The 27920-nt window shown below is 35.6% G+C and overlaps 2 protein-coding genes across 7 annotated transcripts in view; both read left to right on the top strand.

Annotated features, from left to right (window-relative positions):
- TNPO1 (transportin 1) overlaps positions 1 to 12264 on the top strand; it is a 69543-nt gene extending 57279 nt beyond the window's left edge. For all 4 annotated transcript variants that reach the window (XM_053969022.1, XM_053969023.1, XM_053969024.1 and 1 more), the window contains 7 exons: positions 862 to 960; positions 1169 to 1264; positions 4024 to 4099; positions 4893 to 4992; positions 6346 to 6420; positions 9063 to 9205; positions 10673 to 12264. In XM_053969022.1, the coding sequence (XP_053824997.1) occupies positions 862 to 960; positions 1169 to 1264; positions 4024 to 4099; positions 4893 to 4992; positions 6346 to 6420; positions 9063 to 9170 (554 nt within the window). In that variant the 3' untranslated portion in view covers positions 9171 to 9205; positions 10673 to 12264. The remainder of the gene's footprint in view (positions 1 to 861; positions 961 to 1168; positions 1265 to 4023; positions 4100 to 4892; positions 4993 to 6345; positions 6421 to 9062; positions 9206 to 10672) is intronic.
- Positions 12265 to 26240: 13976 nt separating this feature from the next.
- FCHO2 (FCH and mu domain containing endocytic adaptor 2) overlaps positions 26241 to 27920 on the top strand; it is an 83909-nt gene continuing 82229 nt past the window's right edge. For all 3 annotated transcript variants that reach the window (XM_053968804.1, XM_053968805.1, XM_053968807.1), the window contains exon 1: positions 26241 to 26362. In XM_053968804.1, the coding sequence (XP_053824779.1) occupies positions 26336 to 26362 (27 nt within the window). In that variant the 5' untranslated portion in view covers positions 26241 to 26335. The remainder of the gene's footprint in view (positions 26363 to 27920) is intronic.

The following is a 27920-nucleotide window of genomic DNA, read 5'->3' on the forward strand; positions in this document are numbered from 1 at the left end:
CCTTTTTAAGGTGTGATACATGGTAATTTTCTGCAAAAGTCTCTAGTCTTTTGTTCCTTTAAAGAAAATATGTTGTTCATATTTTGGTGGACAGTGCAAAAGTTGATTTTTTTCTTTATTTTTATCACTCTTTTTGTTCTACTAGAATTTATTGATAAGTAAAAATATGTCTAATATATAAATCCAAAAATGAGGTAGAGGATAAGGTTTTACTTTGTTTTTCTGCTTTGTTTTTTATTTCTGTGGAAAGTAGCATCAGTGATATACTTCTACAATGTTTGGTTTCTCTTCCTACAGATACTGTTGAGATGCACTTGCCAAATTAATGTGTGGATAGGCTTGGAATTTAAAATTATTTGGCAGATGTTATAATGACCTTTTTGACTCACTTTTCTCTAAAGTTTAATCAAAGATGTAGTTGCCTTCTAGTCTTGGTTGTTTTTTCAGGGGTAGCTGAATACATGGTTATCTAGGTGATTTGGGGGATGTTCAGCCATATGATAAAACTAGTGCTTGTAGCTGTGTTTTTTTTTTCTCTTCCTCTCTCTCCTCTCACCTGGGAAAGGGAAGGAGAGAAGATTTCTACATAAAAGTTACATAAAGATAAACCCTTTTAGGAAGATTCTAAAAGCATAATATGAAAATATTTGCATTTATCTGCTTAGGTTCTAAATTCCAGGTTAATCTGATAAATAGCTGGAATATAGCTCTTGTTAATCTAAATGTAACACTTTTTAAGTATTTAAATAGGCTTCCATTATATTTTTCTTAAACATCCCTTTTTTTCCCCCCCACAATCCTAAAGAAAGGGACAAGATGGTTGTATTGTGTGATGAGTTTTTAAAATGTTGTTCTTTCTAGCTGATTTCATGCCAATTTTGGGAACCAACCTAAACCCGGAATTCATTTCTGTGTGTAACAATGCCACCTGGGCAATTGGAGAAATCTCTATCCAGATGGGTAAGATTTATTTTTTTTTTTAAATCTCTGTTCATTTAGAATTATTTGTCTGGGTATTTTGGGTGAATTTCTTTAAGTGATACCTTTATGTTAATATTTAAATTACATTTGTGATCCTTGTCCTTGTGAGTAAGTTACATGTACATGTTCTGTTTACATTGTGCATATTAATGGTCATTTTCTTCTGATTTTTTAATTGTTGTTTCAGGTATAGAAATGCAGCCTTATATTCCAATGGTCTTGCACCAGCTTGTAGAAATAATTAACAGACCCAACACACCAAAGACGTTGTTAGAGAACACAGGTACCCAAAAAATAACCTGTACATGGTGAAGGGAATTAAAAAGATTTTTTTTTTAATAATTATTTTTGAAATTGCATAGGGGAACCACACCAGAACTGATTTTGTTATGTACTTGGCTTTTATAAGCAAAAGCAACTCTTTCGCACAAGCTCTTACAAGTCTCAGTCTTGCAGCAAATCATATATCTAGATTCTAATTGCTTTCTCCTTTTATAACATTTATTATATCTATTTATCATCTATTTAGTCATTCTTCTAGTTTTATTTATGTATGAAATATGACAAATATATGCAGTAACACTTAAGACTTAATTTCTCACTGATTTTGATGTATGCATGTCTTTACATGTGTACTGTATATATATGTCTAGTGTTGGAAAAAAGGTAATTGGCCTATATAAAACAATGAATTCTCTGAATTTAGAAAAAAGTGCCCTTTTTTCTAGGATAAACTTAAAATATCATACACAAAAATCTAGATCTGTGATGGCAGTTTTACCATGACATAACAGAAATTATGATTAATTTCTGTTACCTGGTCACTTAAAAACAAATTCCTGAAAAGAATTCTAATTATGGCATGCATATTTTATGTTCTGACTTTGCATTCCAAAATGGGAGTAATTCCCAAATGCCTTACTGAATTGGAATTTCTGGGGCTTGTTTCTTTTGCATTTATAGAGGCCTTGTTCTGGTATGAAAAGCACCTTCCATACTTGAGCAAAAATTTATAGATAATACGATGGGTTTATTGTTTACTATTTTACTAATTGATTTTTTTTTCCTTCTGTTTGAAAACTGTCTTGTAAGAAAATGACAGTTTAGTTGCTATATCTGACATGATTGAATATGATGCAAGTACAAAGATACGGTTATACTTTTTGAGCAAAGTAAGAGATAATTTGGAGAGAGATTTTTCAAAGCATTTTTTTCCTTCTGTATTCTCTAAACTTAAAAGCTGAACCACTTTCTCTGCCCCTCTATCTCATTTAGTATGGAAGGTGAACTTGAAGGAAAATTTACCTAATTTTATGGCATATTATAGGGACTACTTTTTGAAAAGAAGATTTTGAATCAAAGACCTAGATGTGAAATATACCGTGGAATAGTGTAACAGTATAATAGTGTAATAGTCTAACAATATAAGTTTTTCTTACCCCTGCCCTGATTCCCCTCCTCTGCACTGATGGATGTGTAATACCTGTAACTGAGAGGCATCCAATAGTTAAATGTATGTATGCTTCCATCATTAAGAGAATTTTTGGAAGCATCCAAACACTGATTTTTTTTTTTTCCAATTCTCTTAATAGTTATTTTAAATGTGGATGGGTAACTGCAAATAAATGTTGAGTGTGGTGTACTTATAATAAGTTTGTTGTGGGATATTTTGTTGTGTACCACTAATATGTGCAAGAATATTACTGGTTTTGCTATAGCTTGCTGTGTAATTAATTATGAAAACAATTGTGAAAACACACTTTGACAGAGATTTCTGTTTCTTGTTCAGGCTGTAGCTGTAAGAATTTACAGATTAAACTTAAAATTGTATTTTCATTTGAACTTCAGTGAAGTTTCGTAAGATACTAAAAAACTTTAGACACTGTATATGGAAATTGAGTAATACCAATGTGAGCTGCATCACATGAAGTTAATATGTTAGAGACTGCTAGGATATCCTACACCAAACTTTTATTTGAGAAAGCATCATCTGCTTTATTGCATGTTTCATGATACTGTTCACAAATGCCTGTTTAAATTACAGTGTTGCATAGTATGTCCCTTGAACATAGGTTTCCTTTTTCTGCTTCATACAAATCTGCTGGATTTTAGTATTATTCATGTATTTTGCTTCAAGTAATTCTGATACATTATTCCCCACCCTCTCCTTTTTCTAAAGATTAATCTTTTGTGAGTTGAGCAAACACCATTAAAACACATTTGCATAATGATACTTTCTTTGGTCTGTCCCTCGGAACAAAGAGCCAAACTACCTAATCATGCAGTGTAGCAATTTTGCTTTTCATGTGTCCTCATGCTTTGGTATCAGAAGTCAGATTCTTGTACATTTTATGAGGAAAACTTTTGTGAGAAGGAGAAATACTAGGATTAAAGAATTAATGTTCTACAGTCAGTTGCTTTGAGATAGCAACCATTTTGAATTATTTTCTCTGTGAGATTATGAAGAAGATAAACATTTGAGAAGTGTTCTATTTAGGATTTTCAGACAGACCATAATATATTCTATGTAGAAGTATTTGGAAATGTATTTTTACTGATAGATTAGGTCTACAGAAACCTTGAATTCTAAACATTGGATAAAATAAAATGTTTATAGTACTTGATACTAATACTGAAAATAATTAATTTCCTTTTTTAAAAAATATCCATTGTAGTACATTTCAATAAAAACTTCAAATGTATAGAGGTTAATTTACTGTAAATTATTACTCAAAAGAGAGACAGAATGGCTGCTTGCATCAGAAAGCCTTTGAAATTAAAATTGTGTTTTTGGTGTTCTCTCATACTTCTTTAATTTTTTCTTTTATCTTCGAGAGTATACCATATATGTTGCTGCCTCTTATTTAGGGGGTGGTAATAAACAGCACTGGTGAAATCTTATGTTTATTATCATACACAGATTCTGTTGGTTTCTGTTTCTGAGTTATTTGTTGTTTTTTCTTTATTTTTTCTCCTCCCCCCTCATTTGCTCATGTCTTGGTTGGCGTTTGGTGGTGTATAACCGTGATTGCGTTACCTTAGCAATAACAATTGGTCGTCTTGGTTACGTTTGTCCTCAAGAGGTGGCCCCCATGCTACAGCAGTTTATAAGACCCTGGTGTGTATTATTCAATCTTTTTTTTTTAATTCATTTTTCTTCACTCTCTTTCTTTCTTTCTTTCTTTCTTCTCTCTATCTCACTTTTAGATATATTTTCAGTTGGTTACAAAATCTCAATCCTTAATCATTGCCAACCATGTGACTAATCTTGTCCTATCAGGTTTGTGAGTTTTTAGTAGCACCGTCATGTATTCTTTATGTTGTGGCTAACGACTACTTTATGCATGGGATAAGATTGTCACATGCTTGCTGTGTTAAAGCTTGACTATGAAAGAGCATTTTAAAATCCACCAGAATGATAATATAATGCATGCAAATATTGTAAAATTTAAACTGTGCATTACCTAAAATTCAGTCTGAGGCTTGAAATGCTGTAAGGAATATATGTTTATAGATTTGTTATGTATAAAATAGCTTGCTTGCTGCTGTTAAAAGTTCAGTAACTGTTCTGTAAGTGGTATCTGACATAATTCATACTGTGACAGTATTTTATGTTCCGCTTCTAATAATGATAGTTTCTATAAGTATTTCAGATACATGTTTATTTTGTATTTAATGGAATAGAGGTCACACTTTCTGACTACAGTATAACAAAAAGCCAGATTCTGGAGGTGATGCCTAATGATATTATGCTAGTAAAAACTGTGTACCACAAGTATTTTTCTAAGTGTTCAAAATTGTGTTTCAGATCATCTTATCAGTGTGACTTATTCCATCAGATACTGTCATTTAGTTTTGACTTGGTTGAAGAAAAGTAATAGTTATCTAAGTTTTGCTTTCCAATTTGTTAGGTGCACCTCTCTGCGAAACATAAGAGACAATGAGGAAAAGGATTCAGCGTTCCGTGGGATATGTACCATGATTACTGTCAACCCCAGTGGAGTAGTCCAAGTAAGATACATTAGTAGATGCTTACTTTCCTTTAGTCATGTGAAATTTAGTGAAAGCTGTATGTGGAGTATGAAACAGTTTACCTTGAAGAGATTCCCTGCAGTACATGATGTAGCTTTATTTTGAAGTCAAGAAGCACAAAATGTTAATATTGTTAATAATGTGTGTCATGATTCTTCAGTAATGGTCATCTAAAAAGGAAAGAGGAGAAGTATTGTTAAAATGAGTTTTTGTCTTTTACTGGCAATGAATATGTAAATAATGAACTTCGATTAACTGTATTTTGATACTTCTGTCAGGTTGTGGCAGGATCTGTATGCAAATATAAGGTAAAAGTTGGCATTCTTAAACCCATTTTCCACATGTAACCTAGCTTTTTAAAACAGGAAACAGGACAAAACCAGTAACCACCCTTTTGTTCTTAACACTTGGGTAGGGAAGATTCTGTTTCAACTTTGGATAAATTTTTCAAGTAGTCAATGTGACAATGAACATGCATCTCTTTAAAATAAATGGTACAATTGAAGAATAGAATATTACTTAATCTTTAGTCTCCACACCTCTAAAGTAAAGCTGTATCAATGTAATATTTTTTAAGAGGAAAACAAAACTGATCTTTCCCTTTTCTTTGCTTGGAATTCTTCTTCCTGAAACACAAGAATTGAGCGTTTGCCTCATTTTGAAATGTTCAGCTCATTTCATTTAGGCCTTATTCCGTACTTTACGTTTCAGTCTTCTGCTGTCTGTTCATTTGTGTAGCTTGCAGAGAGGGGTTAAATAAGGACCCATTTCATTAACTCATCTTTTCTCTCTAATCATCCTCAGTTCCTATTTCTTGCATTAGCAACATTATTTTTAAAGACTGATGTAAAGGAGGTAATGCATGATAGCAGATGAATGGAGTACAGGGGTTTTGAGGTGGCTTTAGTTTTGAACCTGTATGATAAATGTTCACTGTGTCCCAGAAAAAAAATTACTTAAATAAATAAAGCAGGTTTTTTTCCCTAACTGGAAATGTGTGAGAGATACATTTGTTGCTTGTGAGTAAAGGAAGTAGATATTGCATTTGTAGGTATACTGAAAGAATTAAAGTTATACTAGTGTGATGTAGAGGGGAGAGTTGTGGTTGGTTTCACTGTGGTTTAATTTAAGGCACTCAGCAATTTCTGTAGCTGAACATTCAGGCACACAATAACTTACCATTGTCTGAATTAAGTGGAAAATAAATACATAAAAGCAAAAGCAGTTGTAAATTAGGATCAAAGATCATCCACTTCACAGAATGAACATCAAGCATTGTTTTCAGATGTATAAATTGAGGTTTCTAACCTATATGATTGCTTAATCTTGTAGGACTTTATTTTTTTTTGTGATGCTGTTGCATCATGGATTAGCCCAAAAGATGATCTTCGAGACATGTTCTGTAAGGTAAGGTTGCTAAGATAATAGTATATCCTATTGGTGGTTGTTTTATATCTTCTGGTATCATTCTGTTTCACTGCTAGTACTTACTGTGTGTGTGTGATCATGGAGACAAAGAAACATGAAAATCCTGATTTCTTCTTTTAACCTGTATCTTCTTATATGCATTTGGATTATTCCAAACTTTTTAAAAGAGTTGCAAAGTTCACTTGAGGTGTTTTTTGAAGAGATAATGATCCTCAAACAGCTTTTCATAATATCCAGCCTGCTATGCTTTTCCTGCATTTGGAAGAACAGGGGAGTTTATATTACATGTAAGATTTTTTTGTCAGAAAATGAGATTTGTATGGTTCAAGACTATTTTTTGCCACATAGATGGCTACTTTATTTTGGAGACATACATAAGTTTCAAATTAAAAATATCCCAGTGGTATCTTATTTGTTTCTTGTAACTCCTGCTGAAATACGAGATTGCTTAATCCTCCTCAGAATCCCTCTTGGTTGAGTAAGTTTCAAGAAACTAAAATACAGTTATACCTAAGAATACATCCCTAGGCAAAGCATCAGTAGAATTTAAACTATAGGACTGTTTGTCCTATATCCAAAATCTTAAATTTAAAAAAGAGAGAGAGAGTGAGCAAGAGAGAGAGAGAGAAAAGTGGTTTACCTCACAAGTTCTAAAGTGAAATCCCCATATTTAGGAAGTTCTATGTCAAGAGTGAGGTTCATGATATTCTTAGAGCAAAACCTGAGCATATTCTTAAGTACTTTTTAGGATTGTGGGTTGGTATTGGCACTTTTTCTTCAATTAGTGACATGTGTGAGCATCAAATCAGAAGCTAGAACTTTTCTATTCCATCTTTAAGAGCAAAGGCAGAAATCTTGATGTCCTAGTTAGTCTCGCAGATAACCAGCCTCCTTCCAAGGAACATTAGATTTAGAAAAGGCTATGAATATTCTAACATCAGCAGAATGAAACACCAATCACAACTTAAAAGGGGATCCTGGATAGAGTCTGTGATTGCCCAAAGGAATCTGACTGCATGTTTTTGCACCAGTCCTTCAGCAGGTTAAGCTCCTCTTTTTCAGATTCTTTCCAAGTTATCCGTTTGGGAAACAATGTGTACAAACTAAATAGAGTGGTTCTTGGTCACTTGGCATAAGGACATTCTTGCTTTCTTAAGCAAGCAATTTTAAAGTAGTTTTGTGGGTTTTGCCTTGCAGGAAAGGAGACAAAGCTTTCTTCAGTGATAACACACAGGGTTTTTAGACAACTTCTTCAGGAATATGTGATTGCTGTAATCCAAGTAGATGTTTTTCCAACAGTAATTACGACTTTTCAGGAACAAGGGAAAGAAACTGGATTTGTCCAGGTTTTGGGTTTTTTTTTAAATCTTTTTATTCTTTAGTACTAGAATGGGAAGAGAAGATACTTTCAAGAGCATGGATAGATGAGCTGCCATTGTTAAAATCTGACTCATAACCTTTTGTCTGTCACTGAGCATTCTTAGATTTTCAGGAGTTTCTTAGCAACTGATTAATGTGACTCCTTGGGTTTAGGAAAGAGCCCGCTTTTGGGAGGGAGAAAAGCAGTAAGCTAACTGGTTGCATATAATGCCATTACCACTACATCTGTTTAAAAACAACTCTGCTTGACAGTCTTGTGTTGAACTTGTTACCATGAGCTTGAATTTTGACATTGCCTTTTATTTGAGGATGTGTTCATGACAGACTGACTGTTCCACAGTTCAGTTACACTGAGTGTAAAAAGGAAAAAAAAACTTTAGATTTTCTTAGTATAATTTTCTATGTTGAACAGTAATTCTGTCTGGTTTTGTCCTTTCTAATGTTTTGCTTTTACTTGCTGTTTAAAGAGATAACACACTAAGATTTTTTTTTTGATAGTGTAATTTTATTTTCAATTAGTTTATTACATCAAATGGTCCAGACGGAAACCTGTAGATTATTTGTTTTCCTCTTTCACTGGCTTTTGATTGCCATTGACTGTGGATCCCTGTTATTTCAAAACAAAGAAGGTTTTAAGAGCTTAATTTTTAGTGAAGTTGTCTTAGAGGTTCTATGCAGAAAACAGAGTTCTCAAAGATTTTATATTTATGCTAGAAATTGACAGGTATTCATTCTGTCAAAACCTGGCTGCCATTTAATTCAACTTCCCACAACATACTTCACATCTATTAAAAAATAAATGTGAACACAGTAGTCTTAAAATATATGTCGATGGATGGATGGATGGATGGATGGATGGATGGATGGATGGATGGATGGATGGATGGATGGATGGATGGATGGATGGATGGATGGATGGATGAAAAATGAATTTTAAAAATTACAAATCAACATTCTGAAATGGCTTAACCCTGGGCTTTAAGTTACCTATTAAAAATATATATAAACACGTATACATACACTAGTTTCTTTGGGTAGCTATATTCTTTGTGTCACCTTTAAAAAAACACATTAGAAAGATCTTGCTCTACTTCCTTTGCTTCTTTGTAGCATTTCAGTGTGATATTGGAGAATTCAAATTGCCAGATGTACAACTCGGCAGTTTGTGGCTTACTACATATGAAGCTAGTAAATAATGTAACCTCTATTTCTTGCTTTTTTTTTCCCTTTCTCATTTGTAGATTCTTCATGGATTTAAAAATCAAGTTGGGGATGAGAATTGGAGGCGTTTCTCTGACCAGTTTCCTCTTCCCTTAAAAGAGCGCCTTGCAGCTTACTATGGAGTTTAACCTCATGCACTGTAGCTGCAGTCCCATAATTAGAGGTAAGCACATGAGTCTTGCTTGCCAAAGAGAACTGGGACTTCCTCCCTGTTTGCATCGTATGAAATATAATTAATTCATCAGTCTAGAATTGCTGAGCTACTGCTTCCTATATGAAGGAAAGAATGGATGATAATATACCTAAATGATGGTGACTGTAGCAAAAGCATTTGTCTGATTTTTTTTTTATTGTTACAGAAAGAAAGAAAAACTGAGTCTATGATACACACATTAGTTTATCAAGAAAGTTGAAAGTGTAGGTATAACAAAGTGCTGGTTCAAGTTTAATAAGCAAAGTGATGAATATGATCATCAAGTCATCGTGCTAAAGACACAGGCTACCTTATATGTTATAAATTAATAGATGGCAGATGTGGTCTAAGTGGGAGTGCTCTCCTAGGATAAGAAAGCAGGTTTGTTAGCACACTATAAGAAGTCTAATGGCCTCCTAACTACATGCTAAATGATCTTTCTACTGAATAAAGAATGCTATGCTAATAACTACAGTAACTGTAAAGCTTGATATTGGGGGAGGCTGATGTATGTTTTTTATTGCCATGTTCCATTTGTGTGTGTCAGCTCAGAATTGTTAGACACTTCTGTGTGGAGAATGATTCAGCTTCGACAAAGAACAATGAAAGTGCATTCCAGAGTACCTCTATTATTATACCACCTTGCTTTGTATGCTACCTGTGTATGCTGTATAAAGCAAATTTCCCATACGTGATAACTATTATATTACCCAAGAAAGAAAGTGAATTAAATTTATTCTTTTTGTCATTATACAAATTTGATACTTCTAGTAGAATTTTTGTACTGAAATTATCAGAGTGAATCATGCAGTTCTGTTTAGTGTTGGAATGGACAACTATTTAAAATTCAGCCTAAGATTTTTTCAAAGTCAGTGTCATACAATTTTTGCATTACAAGTTTGATCGGAACAATGGATTAAAAATAAAACAGCTACATACTTATCAATGAGGGCATTTTAGTTCTGACATAAGAATGTTTTCTGTTCTTGATGAAAAAAGGAAACCAAAGTGATAAAATCTGCCATTGTTTTAGTTTTAACTGCAGAGAAGCTATGGCCATCTTGTTTAATCCACTCAAAAGGGAAGCTGCTAGGTCAATTGCAGATATGTTTAATACTTTTTGTCAGTGTCATAGCTACCTCATAATTTTGTGCTAAAAATGGTAATACTGGTTAGAATGCTTTTATCTTAAATCTAAGTTTAACACAATAGTGGAACTGTCAATGTAGCTTCAAAGCATATATTGTTGTTTCATGAATAATAATTTATCCAATACAAATGGGCTGGTTTCTTAACAGATCTAAAAGGGAACATAAGGCACAAATCCATTTTTAAGTTAGAGGTTGGCATTTAGTGCTTGAAAAAGACTCTTTGTGTACCTATCTGCCAGAGGTTCCAGGTAAGATTTAATTTTACTGTTATCTTTTCTTTTTACAGGTCCTTCAGTCTGGGAGACTATGAGGGAGCCTCTGCACCCAGGGAAAATGTTACCCTTTACTAGGGGGAAGGGTAAACCAGTAGGGAATACAGTACAATCCCAACCCTACTGGGAGGGGCGGGAGGGAGGTGTTGCCGTCACTGTATTAAGTCGATGTTGGGAAATGTTTTAACATCTGGAGCCTTTGTGGGTGGAAATCTGTCTCCTATTACACCTCTGCACTGGATGTGAAGAAAAAAAAAAAGAATCTAGTCACAAAACAGCACATTCTGGAATATTGTGGGGATTTGTATCAAAATAAGAAACCATATAATTGAACCATAGGGATACGTAAAGAGGAAAAATATTTTGCGCACAATAAAGGAAACCTAAGAATGGGGGTCACAAACAGTAAAAGGCTTTCTTTTTTGTTTTCTGTTTTTTTAAGTAAGGGTTTTCTACATTATTTCATCCTGCTTGATGGGATTCCTAGATATTTGCATGTTAATGAAGAACTACACAAACGAAGTTAGTACAGTTAAAATGCAGCTTGTGTCTGTATTAGGAACAGGCACTTGCAGTGTACAGTATAGAAACCCCATCGTAAAATAATAAAGGTTAACTTGGACAAAATGAAGCAACCTGCAAGCTGCCAAATAAGTCACTCCTTTCATTTTTGGGGTAAGGAGAGGGACACTGCAAAGGAAAGATTGACATCTTAATTTTTACATTAAGAAAAACAACCAAGGTAGTGGATACGATTTTATTATTGTACTTTGTTAGTTTTGATTTCTAGAGTAAGGCATTATTCTTAACTTGCAGTTTAAGGTTCAGGCATGCATTCTGGCTCATAGTGATCAGAAGTAATTTTAATTAGTGGGAAAGTAGCATGCTTGCATCACATAGAGTGAAATTGGTATACATTTACCTATGTTGCACCAGTTTTGTGTTGCAGTTTACCAATTCAATATAGCCCTGCATTTAAAATTCCTTTTTAAGATTCAGTGGAATTTATTTTTATTAAGAATATAGATATAAAGTACTGTAGTTAACAATTAGGCCTTGAAATACCTTTTTAGGATCTGTTAAGAATAAGATTGATATTGTATTGTGTGTAACCTGCACAATGTGGAAAGCTGATATAGCTGTGCAAAATATTTGCCTCTGTGCTGTCAGTGTGATGTGCTTTCTGCATGGTTATATACTAGTGATTTTATCAGAATCTCTAAAATGAATTACATGGTAAGACCCGTTAAAGGCTGCATAAATGTTAGTTGGCACGTAAAGACAATTGTAGAAGTTGATTACAAGATTGCTATATTTGTGTTTATTCCCACTCAACGTATTATCTTCTACGCTTTCTTTTTGTTCAAAGCATGATCTTAAAAGATGTTTAAGTTAATGGATGTAATGCAGGGTATCTACACTGTATCGGCGCATGTTGGTGGCCCTTTGTGATGTAGTTAAATGCACAGGGGTGCAAGTTTAAAGCTACAGAGTGAAAGTTGGTTTGGATCCTCTTCATTTCATTTGTTTAGCTTTTCTGTTGTGTTTTTTTTTTCTCTACTTACATGTATTCCTGTGAATAAATCCTTGTTAAGTTAACGCTTTACTTTTCCTTCCATGTGTATTTTCTTATGTACTGTGAATGTGAAATCCTAACTGGTACACTTGATCTTGTGTCCATCTGAAAGTGGCAAGTCTTTATTAATTTAGATTGCCTAAAGAGTATCCCATGATGATAAAGGAAAATGGAGAGATTTTTAGCTCTGCTGGTCAGAGGTGAAGCCACACCTTTCCATTTTTCAAGTGCTGCATTATTAATCTGCAAAACAAAATTAAGCCATAACAGCCTTTTTGTAGATTTAGTTTCTCACCTTTGCATTGCAGAATGAATACTGGATAATGGATAACAGTTTTTTTGTTTAGTTGGTGTTTTCTGGTTTGTTTTTTTGTTTTGTTTTCTTTTATTTTTTCTTTCTTTCATTGGTTGGTTTTTGGGATTTTTTGTGTGTGTTTTGCGGGGTCTTGGAGGGGGTTGTGGGGTTTTTTGTTTGGGTTTTTTGTTTGTTTTTCTTTGGGACTTTGGGGTTTTGTTTTTTGTTTGCTTTGGTTTTGGTTTTGTTTGCTTTGAGGTTTTTTTTGGTTGGGGCTTTTTTAAGAACTTGCTCTTCTTTGCATGGTTCTGTTCTTTGACTGTTGAATGATTTAGCCATTGCACTGAAGTTTGAGCTGTGTGAGTATGAATTTATAAATGCTGTTTAAAGAGTTTAGACTTTTTTTTTTTTCCAGTGCATGATCACATGCATGTTTTATGTCCTGTCACCGTCCCCCCACCTTTTTTTTTGGCTTTGCAAATTTTAGTGGCTTATACCTGAAGCATAGTTTGGACATGTACTGTATGAAATATATTTGATAATACCAGTACATAGTATTCATTCAATTTGTTCAAAATTGCATGTGACAACTTGCTTTCAAGTCACATTACCTTGATAGCAAACCAAAAATACCTTCTCAACTAATAACTCTGATATAAATTAGTAAAATTCAATTTAAAAAACCTTTAATTTTGAAAGGGAACATCCCTGCCCAACATTTGGCAAAGTGGTATATTATTTTAGACCCAAACTTGCTTTAATTTTAAGTGTGTTTGAACATTAAGGAAGAGTTTCAGAGAAATTACATTAAAAAGTTTTTAGAATAGAAAACCTACCCAAATAATACAGTAGCATAACAACCAAAATCTGGGTTTAACTAAAACTTCTTAAATTTCAGAAAGCCCCTTTTAACCAAATAAAACTACTCCACCTCACCTTGGATTAGCTTAGGATGCCACTTTTGTACATATTTGTTTTAATACATATTTGTATTAAACAGATGTGAACTGATCTGTTATGACAGCAAGGAAAATAATTTTAAAGGGTAGGAATAACTAGTACAGGAATAAACAAAATAGTGTTTTGTATCAGTAAGTTCTCTCATGGTATATTTTAAAGCAAATAAACCATATTCTTAATGCATAATATAGTGCAGAGATTTGCAGAATCCTTTTAGGGTGAGGTAAGAGAAGTTCTGAAACAGCATTAATATTTAAAACTGAATTATTGCATCATGGGATATATAAAAAGCATCTTAATTCTTGTGGTGTAGTCTTGATAGTTCTTGAATGTTGACTGAATGTTCTGGTAGAATTGTGAGTTTGTCTTTGTTACATTCCAGTGTTTCTGCCTCTTGGCATGCTAAAAGCACGGCTTACTTCATTTGCTCCTTACACACTGAAAAAGTGCTGTTAGTGTGCTAAACTACAGAAATAGCCGCTGCTATGTAATGGTGTAGATTTTCTACTTGAATAATTTTGTTGTAGGAACCTCAGGAGGTCAGTGTTTACTGTTTTTATATATGCCTTTTTCCTGTTTTGAGTTTCCCTTTTTGAAGGATTCTGAGAGTGAAAAAAAGCTGCTGATCAACCTAAGTTGGTAACAGAAAGTATGTTTAAAATCCTTATAAATGCATCTTTTTGGCAGTTCAGAATTGCTGTTAAATTAGTCTTAAGTGAAGTTCAATATTAATTTTTTTTCATAACACAATCAGGAAACCACTCATTTCATTTTGGAAAACAGATTAGACTAGTTCATTATTTTAACCAGTGGCAAGCAAAAGTAATCAGGTTTTTTTGTGTTTTTTTTGTTTTTTTTTTGTTTTTTTTTTTTCCAAAGCTTGATTATTTTCTTAATCAGTGAGTATGTATATATTTAAATTGTAAGAAACTAATTCTTATACTTTAGTTCATTGCTTCTTGAAGCTTGTACTCAGAAGATCACTTTTAAAAGAGTAGATTAAAATTTGTAATCGTTATAATTTTTAAAAGTTATGAAGTAGCATAAATTTTGTGACTAATAATATTGATACACACTGTGATTTTTTTTTAGGACTTTCATGTTAGTATCAGTTCTAATTACTTAAACTGCATATATTGTATAATAGTAAAATGTATATTTTAAAATGTCAAGTGGCTTTCCTCAAGCAAAACTCATTGCTACTTAGAAATATTCAAATACTAGCTTTATCTCAGGTGAATACTCTTGTACCCTTTTCGTTCAGAACACATGCTAATAGAAATGTGTTGTAATTTTACCAGTTTATGTATTTCATTTAGGCAGCTCCTCTTGTCTTAAACTTACTCTAAATTAACTTCTGCTGTGGGATATTAATGACTTTTGCTTCACCTATAATATTCATATTGAATGTATTAACAGATAAGGTGCAAAAACGTTCTTCCCTTAAGGAGAATGCATCCATATTCAAACAACTGAAATATTTCTTTAAAAATGCTTTAAATGCAACATTAAATTGGAAATCTTTTGTTTCAGGTATTTTCAAGGAAAGAAGTTGTAACTTAACACTAACTGCTTTCATACTATCTCTTTCATGAGGATGATAGAAGGCTTTTATATAGGGTCTAAAGTGTGACTTTTTGTCTTAAATGAAGGTTAAGCTCTACAGTGAAATGGCAAAACATCCTGCAGTTAATCTCAGATAGATGCTGATGTAGTTTGCACACATATTTGTTATAATATTACATAATCTCACCCTAAATAAATAAAGATTGTTCAGTAGCTATGTATTTCTCTCACCTATGCATTCTCCAGGATGATTTGTATCCTTCAGTCGCCTATGTATTCTCCAGTAGAAACTGCATTTTGTCTGCCACTGATGCTTGCTCTTTGCACTTAACGGTTGAAGCAAGCCAGTTTTAAATGGGGAACTGAGGCAAGTACTCTTCTTTACTTGCTTTGTATATTCTTCTAGAATAGTGATATTCACTCACTTGAATGTATGTAAATGAGGGAAGTTTGAAATGGCTTTATAGGATGAATCCCTGTGTGGTGTTACAGTATGCTTTAAGTAAGCCAAATCCACATCTCAAAGAATTCAGCACTTAGAGTATAGTACCATTTTTCTACAAACTTGTTCTGTTGTGCTACTTTTTGCTTTAGGTATCTATTTCCTTATTTTGAGTGCGCAACAAAATTAACAAGGTTTGGGTGGTTTTTGTGAGGACAGCAATGAGAATAAAAAGATTGGTATAAGGAGGTTTATTTGGCTGTTGAAATCTGCAGTGTGGTATCTGTTTGTGGAAAGAGATAGATAGTTATGTTGTATATATGTCCGATTTACTGATACTAGAGACTTCTAAAATTTTAAATTGGATGAAGTACACAAAATAGTTTTAAATTAGAGGTGACCAGATCTTTCTGCTGACAACTTAGGTTGTATAAGTTTTGCTTGAAAGCTTTAAATCTTATGTTTCTGTATCTGCCACAATGTTGGAATGTTTCCTTCAAACATATCCTCCTGCAACCTCTCAAACTGTACTAAATTGAGTGATATTTCTTGAAGTCTGCCTATGTGCTAACAGAACTTCATTTTAAATAGAATATGGTTTTAATTTTTGATAAGCTGCTGAATTTTAAAAGAGTTTTTGGGGCCACCAAATATTTTGGATCATGCAGAGAATATATATTGTACTGTAGTAATTTTGTATTTACATTTGTATGATGTGACATAATAGATGTGAATGTTAATCACTGCTTGACTATGTTAATAAAGTTGTTGAAATATAGATGTTGCATTCCAATTTTTGATGAATGATTAAAATTTATTGTTCTATTTATGTTTTGCTTTATCCTGTAGTACACCCTTTTAATTTACAAGTGTAGATACTAGAAGCTCTGAATAAGGATTTTCATTTTATCTGAAAGAGAATGGTTTTTGGATAATTTAATGTTAGCTTAGTTTAGATACTTCACGCTGCTTGAGGGTAGATCAATGTATGAAAAGGAGGTTTAGATGGATTGAAATTATAACCTGTTGGGTGATAAGTGGTAACTACTTTACTACTGAGAAATGTTACATTAACTATGTTTCTTGAAACAGTTAATACTTGCTAAGTCTGACCAAATGGGAAAGGGGAGAAAAATGTTGTACTTATTTCCTGGGCTATAAATAACGTGAATAATTAAACAATGAGTAAACCAGAAATAAATTAAAATTATTCAAGACCTTGAACCAAAATTTGCAGTGGTCTTAGTCTAATTTTATCTAGCTTTCATGGGATCATGGTAATACAAATTATTTAAAGAGTTGTTCTTACAGAACTTTAGGAAGTTCTACAGTTTAGAAGTCTCTAAAATATGAAACAACAGTTTCTTTCAATCCATTCATGTGGAGTTGAACATTTTATGTTCACTTCTGATATTTAACAGTTGGTCAATAGCATGTAGGCAACTTAGACCATTACATATGTCTAGCACAGATTGCTTATCTATTGATCATTTTATTGAACTTAGTCATTACACTATATAAGCAACTGACTAGTATGGGCAATAAAATGCATAGATATAAATACTAAAATGAAATTTATAGTAGAAACTAATTACTTGTACACTTGGCTGAAACTCTGCTTAAATGAAGGGCTTCCATTTCAAGAAACAAGAGAAAGCCATGGAACAGCAGTGTAGAGACTAAGCTGCTTAGCAGAAGTATCAGTTCCTGGTGGCTGAACATATCAGTGGCTGTGTGGGAGGCAATTGGAGAAGTTTAGCTTACTTTCAGATAGACATTCCCACTCACCTCATGTTCTGACATAGTTTGTAGTAATTTGTTCAAGTCTTCTACTGTCAGCTCAACACCTGATTTTAAGCCATGGCCTCTAATTTTGAGTCTGAGGTTAATTACTACCTGTATTTAAAAATGTGAAAAGGATGAAGTACATTTTGAGTACGGGAAATGAATGTGGCAAAGCTTGTGGAATGGTGCAAAAGATTGCACATAATTGTATATCATGGTATTTCTTTTTTAAAAAAAGACATTTAAAGTTGTATTTGAGTGAAGAGGTATTTCAATAGGCATAAGAGTGTGTAGAAAATAATTTATGTATGTTAAGTGCTCACAGACTAGTTTTTGGTAGCTTTTGTTATCCCAGAATGATTCACAATGAAGCATACTGCATTGTAAGGGACTGATCTTTCACAGGCATTTACCCTTGTTCTGCATAAAATGAGCAGTATAGACTGTTGAAACCTCTCCAAAGACATCCAAATGTTAATCTGAATAATGACAGACTTAAAATTAAGTAGTTTCCTATAATCCATCCAATTTAAGCAAAGGAGATCTAATTATGCTGCACATGTACTACTACACAGATGTATAAGTGAAGGCATATAAGGAATTATTTCTGAGTCACAGTTTTTCAAGATTTTTTTTGGTGACATCAACTCTTTGCCTACCAGACTTCAATTTGAATTGTGAAAAATTAAAATTGAGGTATTTATAGATATATTTATCTTTTTCTATAGATATAGGTCTTCAGGTATAAATATTACTTTCCACATCTTAATTTCTATTTTTTAAACATATGGAAATATGTATTTCCATACTTCAAAATATATTAAAAAATGGGAATAAGATGATGTTATACTGATGTTTTACCTATTTTTTCCTTCTCTTCGTGCTCCTTGTCAAAATGAATGGTCATAAAATTTCCTGTATTAAATATAGAGGTGAACTCAGTCTTCCTGTGTTTAAGGCATACAGGTTAATTTGGGTGCATTACTACTGCAGTGTTACTGTAACTTACGCCAATTTTTTTTAATTTTCCTTATTTCTCTCTGCACCCTCTGTGTTTAATAGAAATACTAAATAGAATTTTATTTCTGTGATAAATTACACAAATGGAAGTGAGATTTATTTACCTGTCCTTTTACCCTGGAATTATTATTAACTGTTGTCTTAACAGGGTAAAGCTATCTTTCAGCCCTACATTTATGTTGACTTACTGAGAAGTTTCTGTGACTTACAGATATAGAAACTAAAGGATTCTGTAGTTTGAAAACTCAAAACATAGTGAAGGATACCATTTAAAAAAGGATTTTGCTTATGAACTAAACCACAAAAAATAGTGGGAAAATGTTTTACAACTAAATTTTAATGTATTTTTCTTCCTAGAAACACATCTTTCAGTGTCTTAATAAAATTAATATCTCAAATGGAGCTTTTGAGTCATTTTACGCGTTGGGGTTTTTGTCTCCTTAATGTATTGATGGTCATTGTCTTGCGTATATGTTTTTCATTCTTAAATGTACATGCTCAAGTGAACATTTTGGAATCATGTCTGTAAATATATGCACCTTTTCCTTCTAGCTTTGGAAGATTACATTAACCATAGGATAAATTAAATATTAAAGTATTCATTTTTTAAAATTCTTTACATATCTTAGCAAAAGGCAATAAAACAGTTGCATCACTTTTCTCTAGTAGTGCTCTGCCATAGGAATATGTAGCCAATTTTAATTTTGTTTATCTCCATCCTCCTTATCCTTGCACACCAAACCTGTTTTCATCATTGGGCCGAAACCAGATGGAAGCCAGCTGGAACCTTAGACCATAGCTCTCAATTGTGTTGCTAGCATTCACTCAGTCAGGTAACTGTTTCTCATTCCATGAAAAAAAGGCAATATTTAACACAGACAATTGCCTGATGTAATAACTCAGGGTTTAGTTATTGTGGTTAAGACCCATAGGCATCTTTTAAGATGATTTAAGATGATTAAGACCCATAGGCTACTTTTGTACCTTTAAAACAAACAAACACAAAAAACCCACAGAAAAAAAAAAAAACCACATAAAAACAACACAACAAAAATTAAACCTCCAATGTCTTCTGTGTGAGCAAACAGGAGGCCTTCCAAATTGTTACTACATGTCTTCAGAAGGAATTAGGCTTTAAGAGTTTTATTGTAGTGACAAGGACACTGAGGTTTACAGATTTTTTTCTGTTTGCTAAAGCTGATGGCTGGCATTAGTAGGCATCAGTGTGTCAGTCTATGGATGTTAAGAATCAAAGGTAAGAATCATTTTCACATAGTATTACTTTTGCTCAAATGCAAGCCCATTCACTGACCATGTTAATGTTCAGTCTTAATTAAGGATTTGTATAGCCAAATCATTTCACTTTTTTTTTCACAATATTTCATTGGCTATTTCCTACTTAGGCAGCTAAAACACCCATCCAGACCAATAGCTTTCATTATTTCATTTACTGTCTTGCATGAACTCAATCCCAAACAGTTGCTCTTCTGTAAGTATGGTAATACTTAAAAGCTGTCTTTGGTTTATTAAAGACATAAGTGCCATCTATTCTTATATATGCTGTCCTAAGATAACTTTCTTGAGATACCACATAATCTTATTAGCTTGGCTTCACACCCTTCCACCAATTATCTTTTCTGTTGTATATTATAACAAGAGTGGAGAAGATCTTTGTGATCAGAACACCACCACAGGAGGTGCTGTACTATGGAGCACTTTGGTGCTAAGTAGTTGTATAGTCATAGCTTGCTCTTCTAAATACTTCATGTTTCTTCACCTTTCATTGAATTTCAGTGTTTTAAATACATCAGTCTTCTCTTTTTCATTTAGGTTATATTTACTAGATGATTGCAAATATACTGCTGCTCCAAGTTCATTTTTTGACGTATTTGCCGGTAAGTAAGCATGTATGTAATATTAAAAATATTAAGGTGTCAAGGGTATGAGTTCAACTAACCCTTGAATGTACTCCTTAGGGTACAGCTGCGTAATAATTTATCCTGTTAATTCCCCATCTTACACAGAATATAGATTAAAAACTTCAGTGTGGTGTTACTGTAATAATGCACCTCCTGAATATGTTAGAAATCTCCCAGAAGTTTTCATGCAGGACTGAAATGGGACAAGAAGTCAAAATGGAATCTTCAACCACTCAGCTATTCTGGTTTGTTGTTACTTACGTTTACTAACACTTTCTGAGCCTTCCATTTGATTGATGGTTGATTTAATGAGACATGCTTTTGACAGAAGAGTTATAAAGGTGGACCATTAAAACCAAGTGACTCATTGTGAAACAATGCTGTTGGCTTAATAACTTAAGTTATTGAGTTAATGAATGGGATACAGTCAAGCTTGGTGCCCAGATCAATAGAAGCATGCAGTTAACTATCCAGTGAGTCAGATGATGCAGCCTAATGGAATCCATAATTCCAGGGATGTAGGAAACCGTGCCATTAAAAGTTGCTGCAAATCTTCAACAGAACATGTATATTATTCCTTACTTTGAAATAACTTTGATTAAATATTGCACCAGGTTTAAAGAAATTCAGTTGGTATCTTACTGTAATAACATGGCTATGACTCTGTTGACAAATATTTTTGTTCATCTTATACATAGAAATAACATTAGAAACGCCCATCCTACCAAAAGTGTGATGTAGGCCATAATCCCAGCAGTGTTCTCTCATCAGACTACAATTTCAGTTTATGCATGTATTTCAGAAAAGGGCTTAGCCCGTATTAAGATTATCTGGGAGAATTCCCTTTGAATAAATTATTTCAAGTTAGCTGTATTTGCTGCTAATATTTTAATCTCTTTTTACAATTTTTTTTTTCCCTAAGCTTTACCAGTGCTAACATTTTGCCTATTTTGTTACACTTTCTGTACAAAAAGGCTACAGTAAATGTCTAGCAATGAAGGTAATGTGTAGGTCATAAGCAAGTGAATTATTAAACTTCTCGGTAGTGTCTGCAGGTATGCAGGTACCATTGCTTGGTTAGAGTATAATCCTGGTGGCTTTTAAATCCTACAAGGTAGCCTGACAGTACTGACCAAACTGAAACAACTCTTGAAAAGGACTTTGCTAACAATTCACTCTGTCTTCATTTCATCTTTTGTTCTCCACCACAGTGGTAAACAACTCTGGATTTTTATATCCCCTTCTGCTGCTTGCAGTCTTCCAAATACAACTATAGATTTTTGAGTAATTCTTTTAGCAAAGACAATAAAGAAATAAAACACATTTTTCAGAGCATATTCTCAAAGGACTATATGAAATACGTATATGGTATATAAAATACCTCCATCTGCTTCTTCAGATCCTCTTTAAAGAGAAAGTATAGTGTTAGAGTATACATTTTATCTGAGTCTGTTTCTTAACTCTCTTAATTTATAAGGAACTTTAAATATCAACTAGCTTATTGGCAACTCCTTACAACAATAAGTTGTATAATAATCAGTGTTATTTTTGGTAATTGTTTTGATTATTCTTTTTTTTTTAATCTTAAAATTAATACATGCAATTCATGTATTAAGGATTTTACTGGTAATTGAATATGGTTATTTTACCTAGAGTTTCTAATTCATTTTCAGATGGCTTGGACATAAAAAATTAACTTAGTTGCTATAAGTAAAACCAAAATACAATCTTTATTTCTGTTGAAAATAAGTTAATATTAACACTTATAAAGCTAGAAGCTGGAAATATGGGAGAATGAGTATGTGGAGATGCAGATAGCAAACTGCACAATCAGGGATGCTCTTTTTGTAAGAGGAGCTGAGCTAAATGCCTCCTTTAACATGTATTCAATCCATAGTAATGTCAAATACCTTACATTTTTAAAAGCCTAGTATTATTTTCTGCCATGGGTAACCCAGAATGTTACTGTATTCCAGATCTATCCATGCCCAAAATTTGTTAGAGGAGCTGAGCTAAATGCCTCCTTTAACATGTATTCAATCCATAGTAATGTCAAATACCTTACATTTTTAAAAGCCTAGTATTATTTTCTGCCATGGGTAACCCAGAATGTTACTGTATTCCAGATCTATCCATGCCCAAAATTTGTTACTGTCTCTTTAAGACCCTGCAGCCGGAAAATGCCACTGGGAAGGGTGGTACTGTGAGCTTTTTTTAAAGTCGTTTTTTGCAGGCAGCTCGGCCTCTTTGACTGCCTAATTTTTGCCTTGCTGGGCTCTTCATTTTTGCTGAGGCAGGACTCTCACTCTGGCTGCTTTCTTTGGCTCTTTTCTTCTTGCTATAGAGCCGAGGCAGTGTGGACAGAGGCTTTTCAGGTTTGGGTTCTCTTTTGGGTTTGTTTTTTCTCATCTCAGAGAAGCTGCAGTTAGTGGTCTTGGTCTGCCTCAGGGCAAATTCCACCAGCAGCGCCTGGCCAAGGAGAGAAGACCACAAGCCACCCCAGCCCCACTGTCCTGCCTGGCCTGCCCTACCATCTCCTGCAAGAGAAAAGCCAAGTTCCTCCACAAGTTCTAGCCCCGTGATCCGGAGAATACCAGTTGGAGCTCCAGCCATCAGGGAGATAAGCGGAGCAGTGAGCAGAGGGAGGAATGGCACTCTTTTTTCCCTTGTCCATGAGACATACTCGTCTGGGGAGAGCCATTTTGGTGGGGTGGTACCCTGTGAGATGTAGCAATATAGTATCTAGCAATTGTTTACTGTTATTCTTTGCCTGGTGCTGTTCCGATTGTTAGTAAATTCTTGTTTTTTCACTTACTTCTAGTCGTATTCATTCCTTATTGGTGGAAAAGTTTTGGTTAAGCCTATAATGGGAAGCAACTCATTTCAGAGTGTTTCTTCTTAAATTCTTTAAAACCAAGACATAAAATATAACTAGTGAACTAGTATAGCTAAGTTGTCTCTTTAGTTCTTCATACCCTTCCAGTGAGGTTTATTATGGTGGTTCTTTAACCTGACACTCATGTAGATGATGAGAGGAACTGCTTTTTTAAACTATTAAAAAATCAGCAGTCCAGAAAACTATTTAGATCTCCTGTGAAAAGTGCTGAAAACATGCAAGGAATTCTTCTTTTATTATAGAGGACTCACTGTGTATTTATGGCTTTCAAAATAGTGTCCCTTTCTCTCTACCTCCATTACAGGAGGAGAACAACAGAACGACTGTACTGAGACAAAGAGTCTACCTAACCTAGTATCTGGTCCTTGGCAGCCAATAACTAGGGAAGAAGATAAGATTAAAGAATTGTAAATGACAGTATTGCAAAGTATTCTGAAAGACTTCACTAACATGCAGATCAGGGACTTCCAGAAAAAGGGACATTGTCTCCACACTTAATAATTCATTATGGATTTCTCTATGTAGAAAAATATTGAAATGTAATCTCGATCCTGATCATGATACAGATCAAAGTGTTTTTCTGTATAACTGTACCTATGTTGGAATGTGCTTTAACATTAAGATTGTGCATTTCATTCAAATTTGTGTGGAAAGCTGTTGAAAACCTGAGGATGGGTTTTATATTTCTGTCATGGTAAATTGCTGAAGAACTGCAACAGTTGCTTCACATCTAGTATAGCAGCACATAAGGCAGAACTATATGGCTTTGAAAATATGGAAGATAGGAATTTTTCTGTGAAACATAGAAGTGAACCTGACACTCCTTCCATCATAGCACAGTATCTGTCCCTGTGAATGGTGTATTTCTATCTGCTATGGAATAGAAAGCTTCAGCTCTGCTCATGCAGCATTTATCTGTTGCTTGTCCTGGTGTACATCCTTACAGATTGCAACGCACACTGCAGAATGTACTATAATCATGTAATTTTTTTCATAATAGATCATAATGCAGACTACTTACTTATATTAAGTAAAAAGAGGACTAAATAAGAGTTCTTCAAATGTAGTCCTATAATGTTACAAAGCAGAGCAATGCAGAGTCCCCAGGCAAATGCAAAAGAGAACTCCTTTATTGCAAAAACCAGGCCTTTTTAAGCAGTTAGTTTTTTGATCAGTTACATACTTCTAAAATATAAAAACATCATCCAAACAACCACCATACACAATGATGTTAACACACAGTGATTATATAACTTGTTTTTCTATCTCTAATTCAGCTGAGTCACTCACAGCAGCCTTTTCTACTTAGCCAAAGTAACAGGAGTGAGCCATGATTTTACAAGGCCATCCTTTTGTAAAGTTCTACCTATCTGCAACACTACAGCATGTTATTAGTGTTTAAAATGACAGTACACATGCTTCTCTTATCAGAAGAGAGAGATCCAGATCTAAAGGTCTTGGGACTTCTAAAGAAATTTGTACTTTGAAAGAGATACAGAAGTATTCTGTGTATTGACAAGTAATCAGCTTGGCATACACTGGAACTTTGGGACAACATTGCCAGAAAGAAAGGAACTAAACTTATCATGGAGCTACAGAAGTGATAGACTAAAGACAGCCATTTGCCAATAACTGTAATACCATTTCAGAATGATTCTGCTAATGTTCCATGAAAATACCTCTAGTAAAGGTAGATGAATTTCTGTAGCTTTGTAAACTTCTGAACTACATTTTTCTTAACCATTTTCTTTCATGGAAGTCTTTACTCAGTGTAAATTTGATATGAGTTGGTGGGTTCATCAGGTTCTGAGGGATGATTTGAATGTTCTCCTCTATGCCTTACCTAATAACATACAGAACAAAGTACAAAAATGGTTATTGACACTGTAAAAGAAGGTGAGGTTTTTCACACCATAACTAATAGGGTTTCCATAAGGGAGGGGAGCTCTTTGAACACTCATCTGACAATATCACCATCTTACTTTTTCTGGTTTGGATAAAACTTTGTGCTGACAAAACCACAGGTCAAGTTGGGATAAAGCACCACATGTTTGCATTGGGCAATGAACTACAGCCCCCCACACTGCTGCTTAGATCTGGTCCTCTATTTTTAGCTGTCTTGGGCAAGGAATCACCCTATGAAGGTAGAAAAGGAACTCTGGAGTCCCACAAAGAGTCCAGTGGTGCTGACTCTGCAACAAAGACTATCTGTCTATACACACCCACACACCCACACCCACACACATATATATATATATATATATGTATATATATATATATTTGGATTGGCCACAGGTGGCACTTGAGTGGCCCTGTGTTCTGGACCAAAAATTGGCATCATCTCACTGGCTAATACCCTATATTGAGTCAATGAAGGGTCTACAGACCGAGCTGTCACTGAAGAAGGTGAAAACCTGAATTAATCAGTTTCTCCAGACACTTTGGCTTTAAATGAGATGCATCTTTATTAGGAGCATGCCACTGGAACTGTAAAATGCTGTGGGACAATGCTGTTAGGAGGGCAGATTATGCTTTATCAGCAAAATTCCCTGTGGCACTAGTCACCATCAAGGACCTTGCTTTCAAGGACCTTACCCTACTTGGCTGGAATTAGACTTGGTTGTGAAGCCACTTCACAGAATCACAGAATATTCTGACTTGGAAGGGACACAAGAATCATCGAGTCCAACTCGTAGCCCCGTAGAGGACATCCTCAAGAATCGCATCGTGTCCCCGTGACACGTGATGTCCAAACGCTTCTTGAACTCTGTCAGGCTGGTGCAGTGACGACTTCCCTGGGCAGCCTCTACCAGTGCCCAGCCACCCCCTGGGTGAAGAATCTTCCAACAGCAGGACCCTCGTCTCCCCCGTGCGCGGTGGCGCTGAGCGTGGCCGTTCCCCGGCGCTCACAGAGGCTCACAGGGGTTTCACCCGAGCTTTCCGAGCGCGCCTTCTGCCGCCGCGCCCGCGCTGCTGCGGACCCGCGGCTCCCGCCGCCCCCGCCAGAGGGCGCCCGCCGCCCCCGGCGCTGCCGGGCCTGCGCAGCAGCGGCGGCGGCCGAGCGCAGGCGCGGGGCCGGGCCGGGGTGGGAGCGGCGGCGGCGGCTGCTCCGTCACGGGAAGGGCGGAACGCGGCGGCGGCGCCCGTTTCCTCCGTCGCGTCTCGACGGCTGCGGCGGCCGCGGCCGGGCTCGCCGGTGGCCGGGCGGCGGAGAAAGGATGGCGTACTTCGTGGAGAGCTTCTGGGTAGGGCAGCGCCGCGGGCCGGTGACGCCGCGCCGCGGGCGGAACGGGCAGGGCGCGCGCGGGACAGCCACGGTCCCCACTGCGAGAGCAGCCTCGGCTCTTACGCCACCCCCGGGACTGGGCCGGGGCCTTGCGTCCAGGCGTTCTTGCCCGCTGCGCCCGCCACGGCGGGGCTGGGCCGCGGTGAGCCGGGTACCTGCGGCGTACGGCAGGGCAAGGGGGACGACGCCACCGTGCTCGGGCTCCGCTGCGGAGAGACGGCGGGAAGAGGGATGGGGTGGTATGGGGATAGGATAGGATAGGATAGGATAGGATAGGATAGGATAGGATAGGATAGGATAGGATAGGATAGGATAGGATAGGATAGGATAGGATAGGGTGGGTGGTTGCCATGAGGCGCTGGGCCGAGGAATGCGCGGAAGCCACTCTGTGCACAGGGGTCCGGCGCTCGCAGTCAGCACGGTGCCTGGGGGTGACTTGGGCTGCAGTGAGTCCTGGTGCTCTACGGGAGAACAGCACGGGCTGTCGCAGCTTCACATTTGTTTCACGCAAAGGCAGAGCTGCGCCTCGGCGCTCCGCGCTTTTGTACCGGTAGCTCGTCTCCGTGTGCCCGTGAGGAGGTACAGCCGAGCAGCAGCCGGCTTAGGGGAACAACAGGCTTTCCAACTTGCTTTGGACATGCGTCGCCTTTGCGCAGATATCTGAAATAGGTAGATATATATGGATGAAAGTTAAATGGATTGAGTTTCGTGTGAAAGGCAACTAGTTTTCATTATGACCTCTGCTAGTTTGAAACATTAAAATAAGTGTTCTCCTAGTCACCGTACTGTTTACAAAGTTGCTACTTTTTAAATTTTTTATGTGCCTGTCGGCCAAGAAGTAGCAGAAACATAAAAATTGTTTTTGTTTGACACTGAAGTGAAAAAGAGACAAAATATCTTTTACATGCATGACTTTTTAGTTGCACGCAACAGTTATGCTTAAAGTTCAGGAAAAACTAATTTCACTATTACACTGTTCTTGAATATAAGGCATAGCTCAAGTTTATGTTTTGTTTGCAGTCTTGTGCTTAGTTTTGACTTCTTTGCTTTCAACATACTATTAAAATTTAATGACCCAAGATACTAGATTTGCTCTCTTGGCATACAAATCTGCTTAATTTGAAGACTCAGTGTGAGAGATCGTATTAAACTAACATGTGGAAGAATTTTGTCTTTCATAAAAATAAGATTAGAATTAATATAAAAAGATGCATTTTGATTGGAAAAGCTTCTAAGGTTAAAGCAAAACAGAAGTTGTTTATTCAGCTATCATAACTGAATTTGAGCTTTCTATAAGCTTTGTTGTGTACTGTGGTACATTCATTTAACTGTCTCATCAGTTGAGTTTTGTTAGTAAGTTGATTAAATTGGGCCATTCCCATATGTTCTGTTTCCACGTCTGTGTCTTCACAAATGCTTTCAGCAAGTATGAGGTAGAAGATATCTACCTCAAATTCCCATTTCTCTCTTTCTGCTTTAAAGAGTCTCTACCTATAGCTTTGTTGGCAAAACCCCTA

The sequence above is a fragment of the Vidua chalybeata genome, chromosome Z (genome assembly GCF_026979565.1).
Source record: "Vidua chalybeata isolate OUT-0048 chromosome Z, bVidCha1 merged haplotype, whole genome shotgun sequence".
In the NCBI taxonomy this organism is placed as follows: domain Eukaryota; kingdom Metazoa; phylum Chordata; class Aves; order Passeriformes; family Viduidae; genus Vidua; species Vidua chalybeata.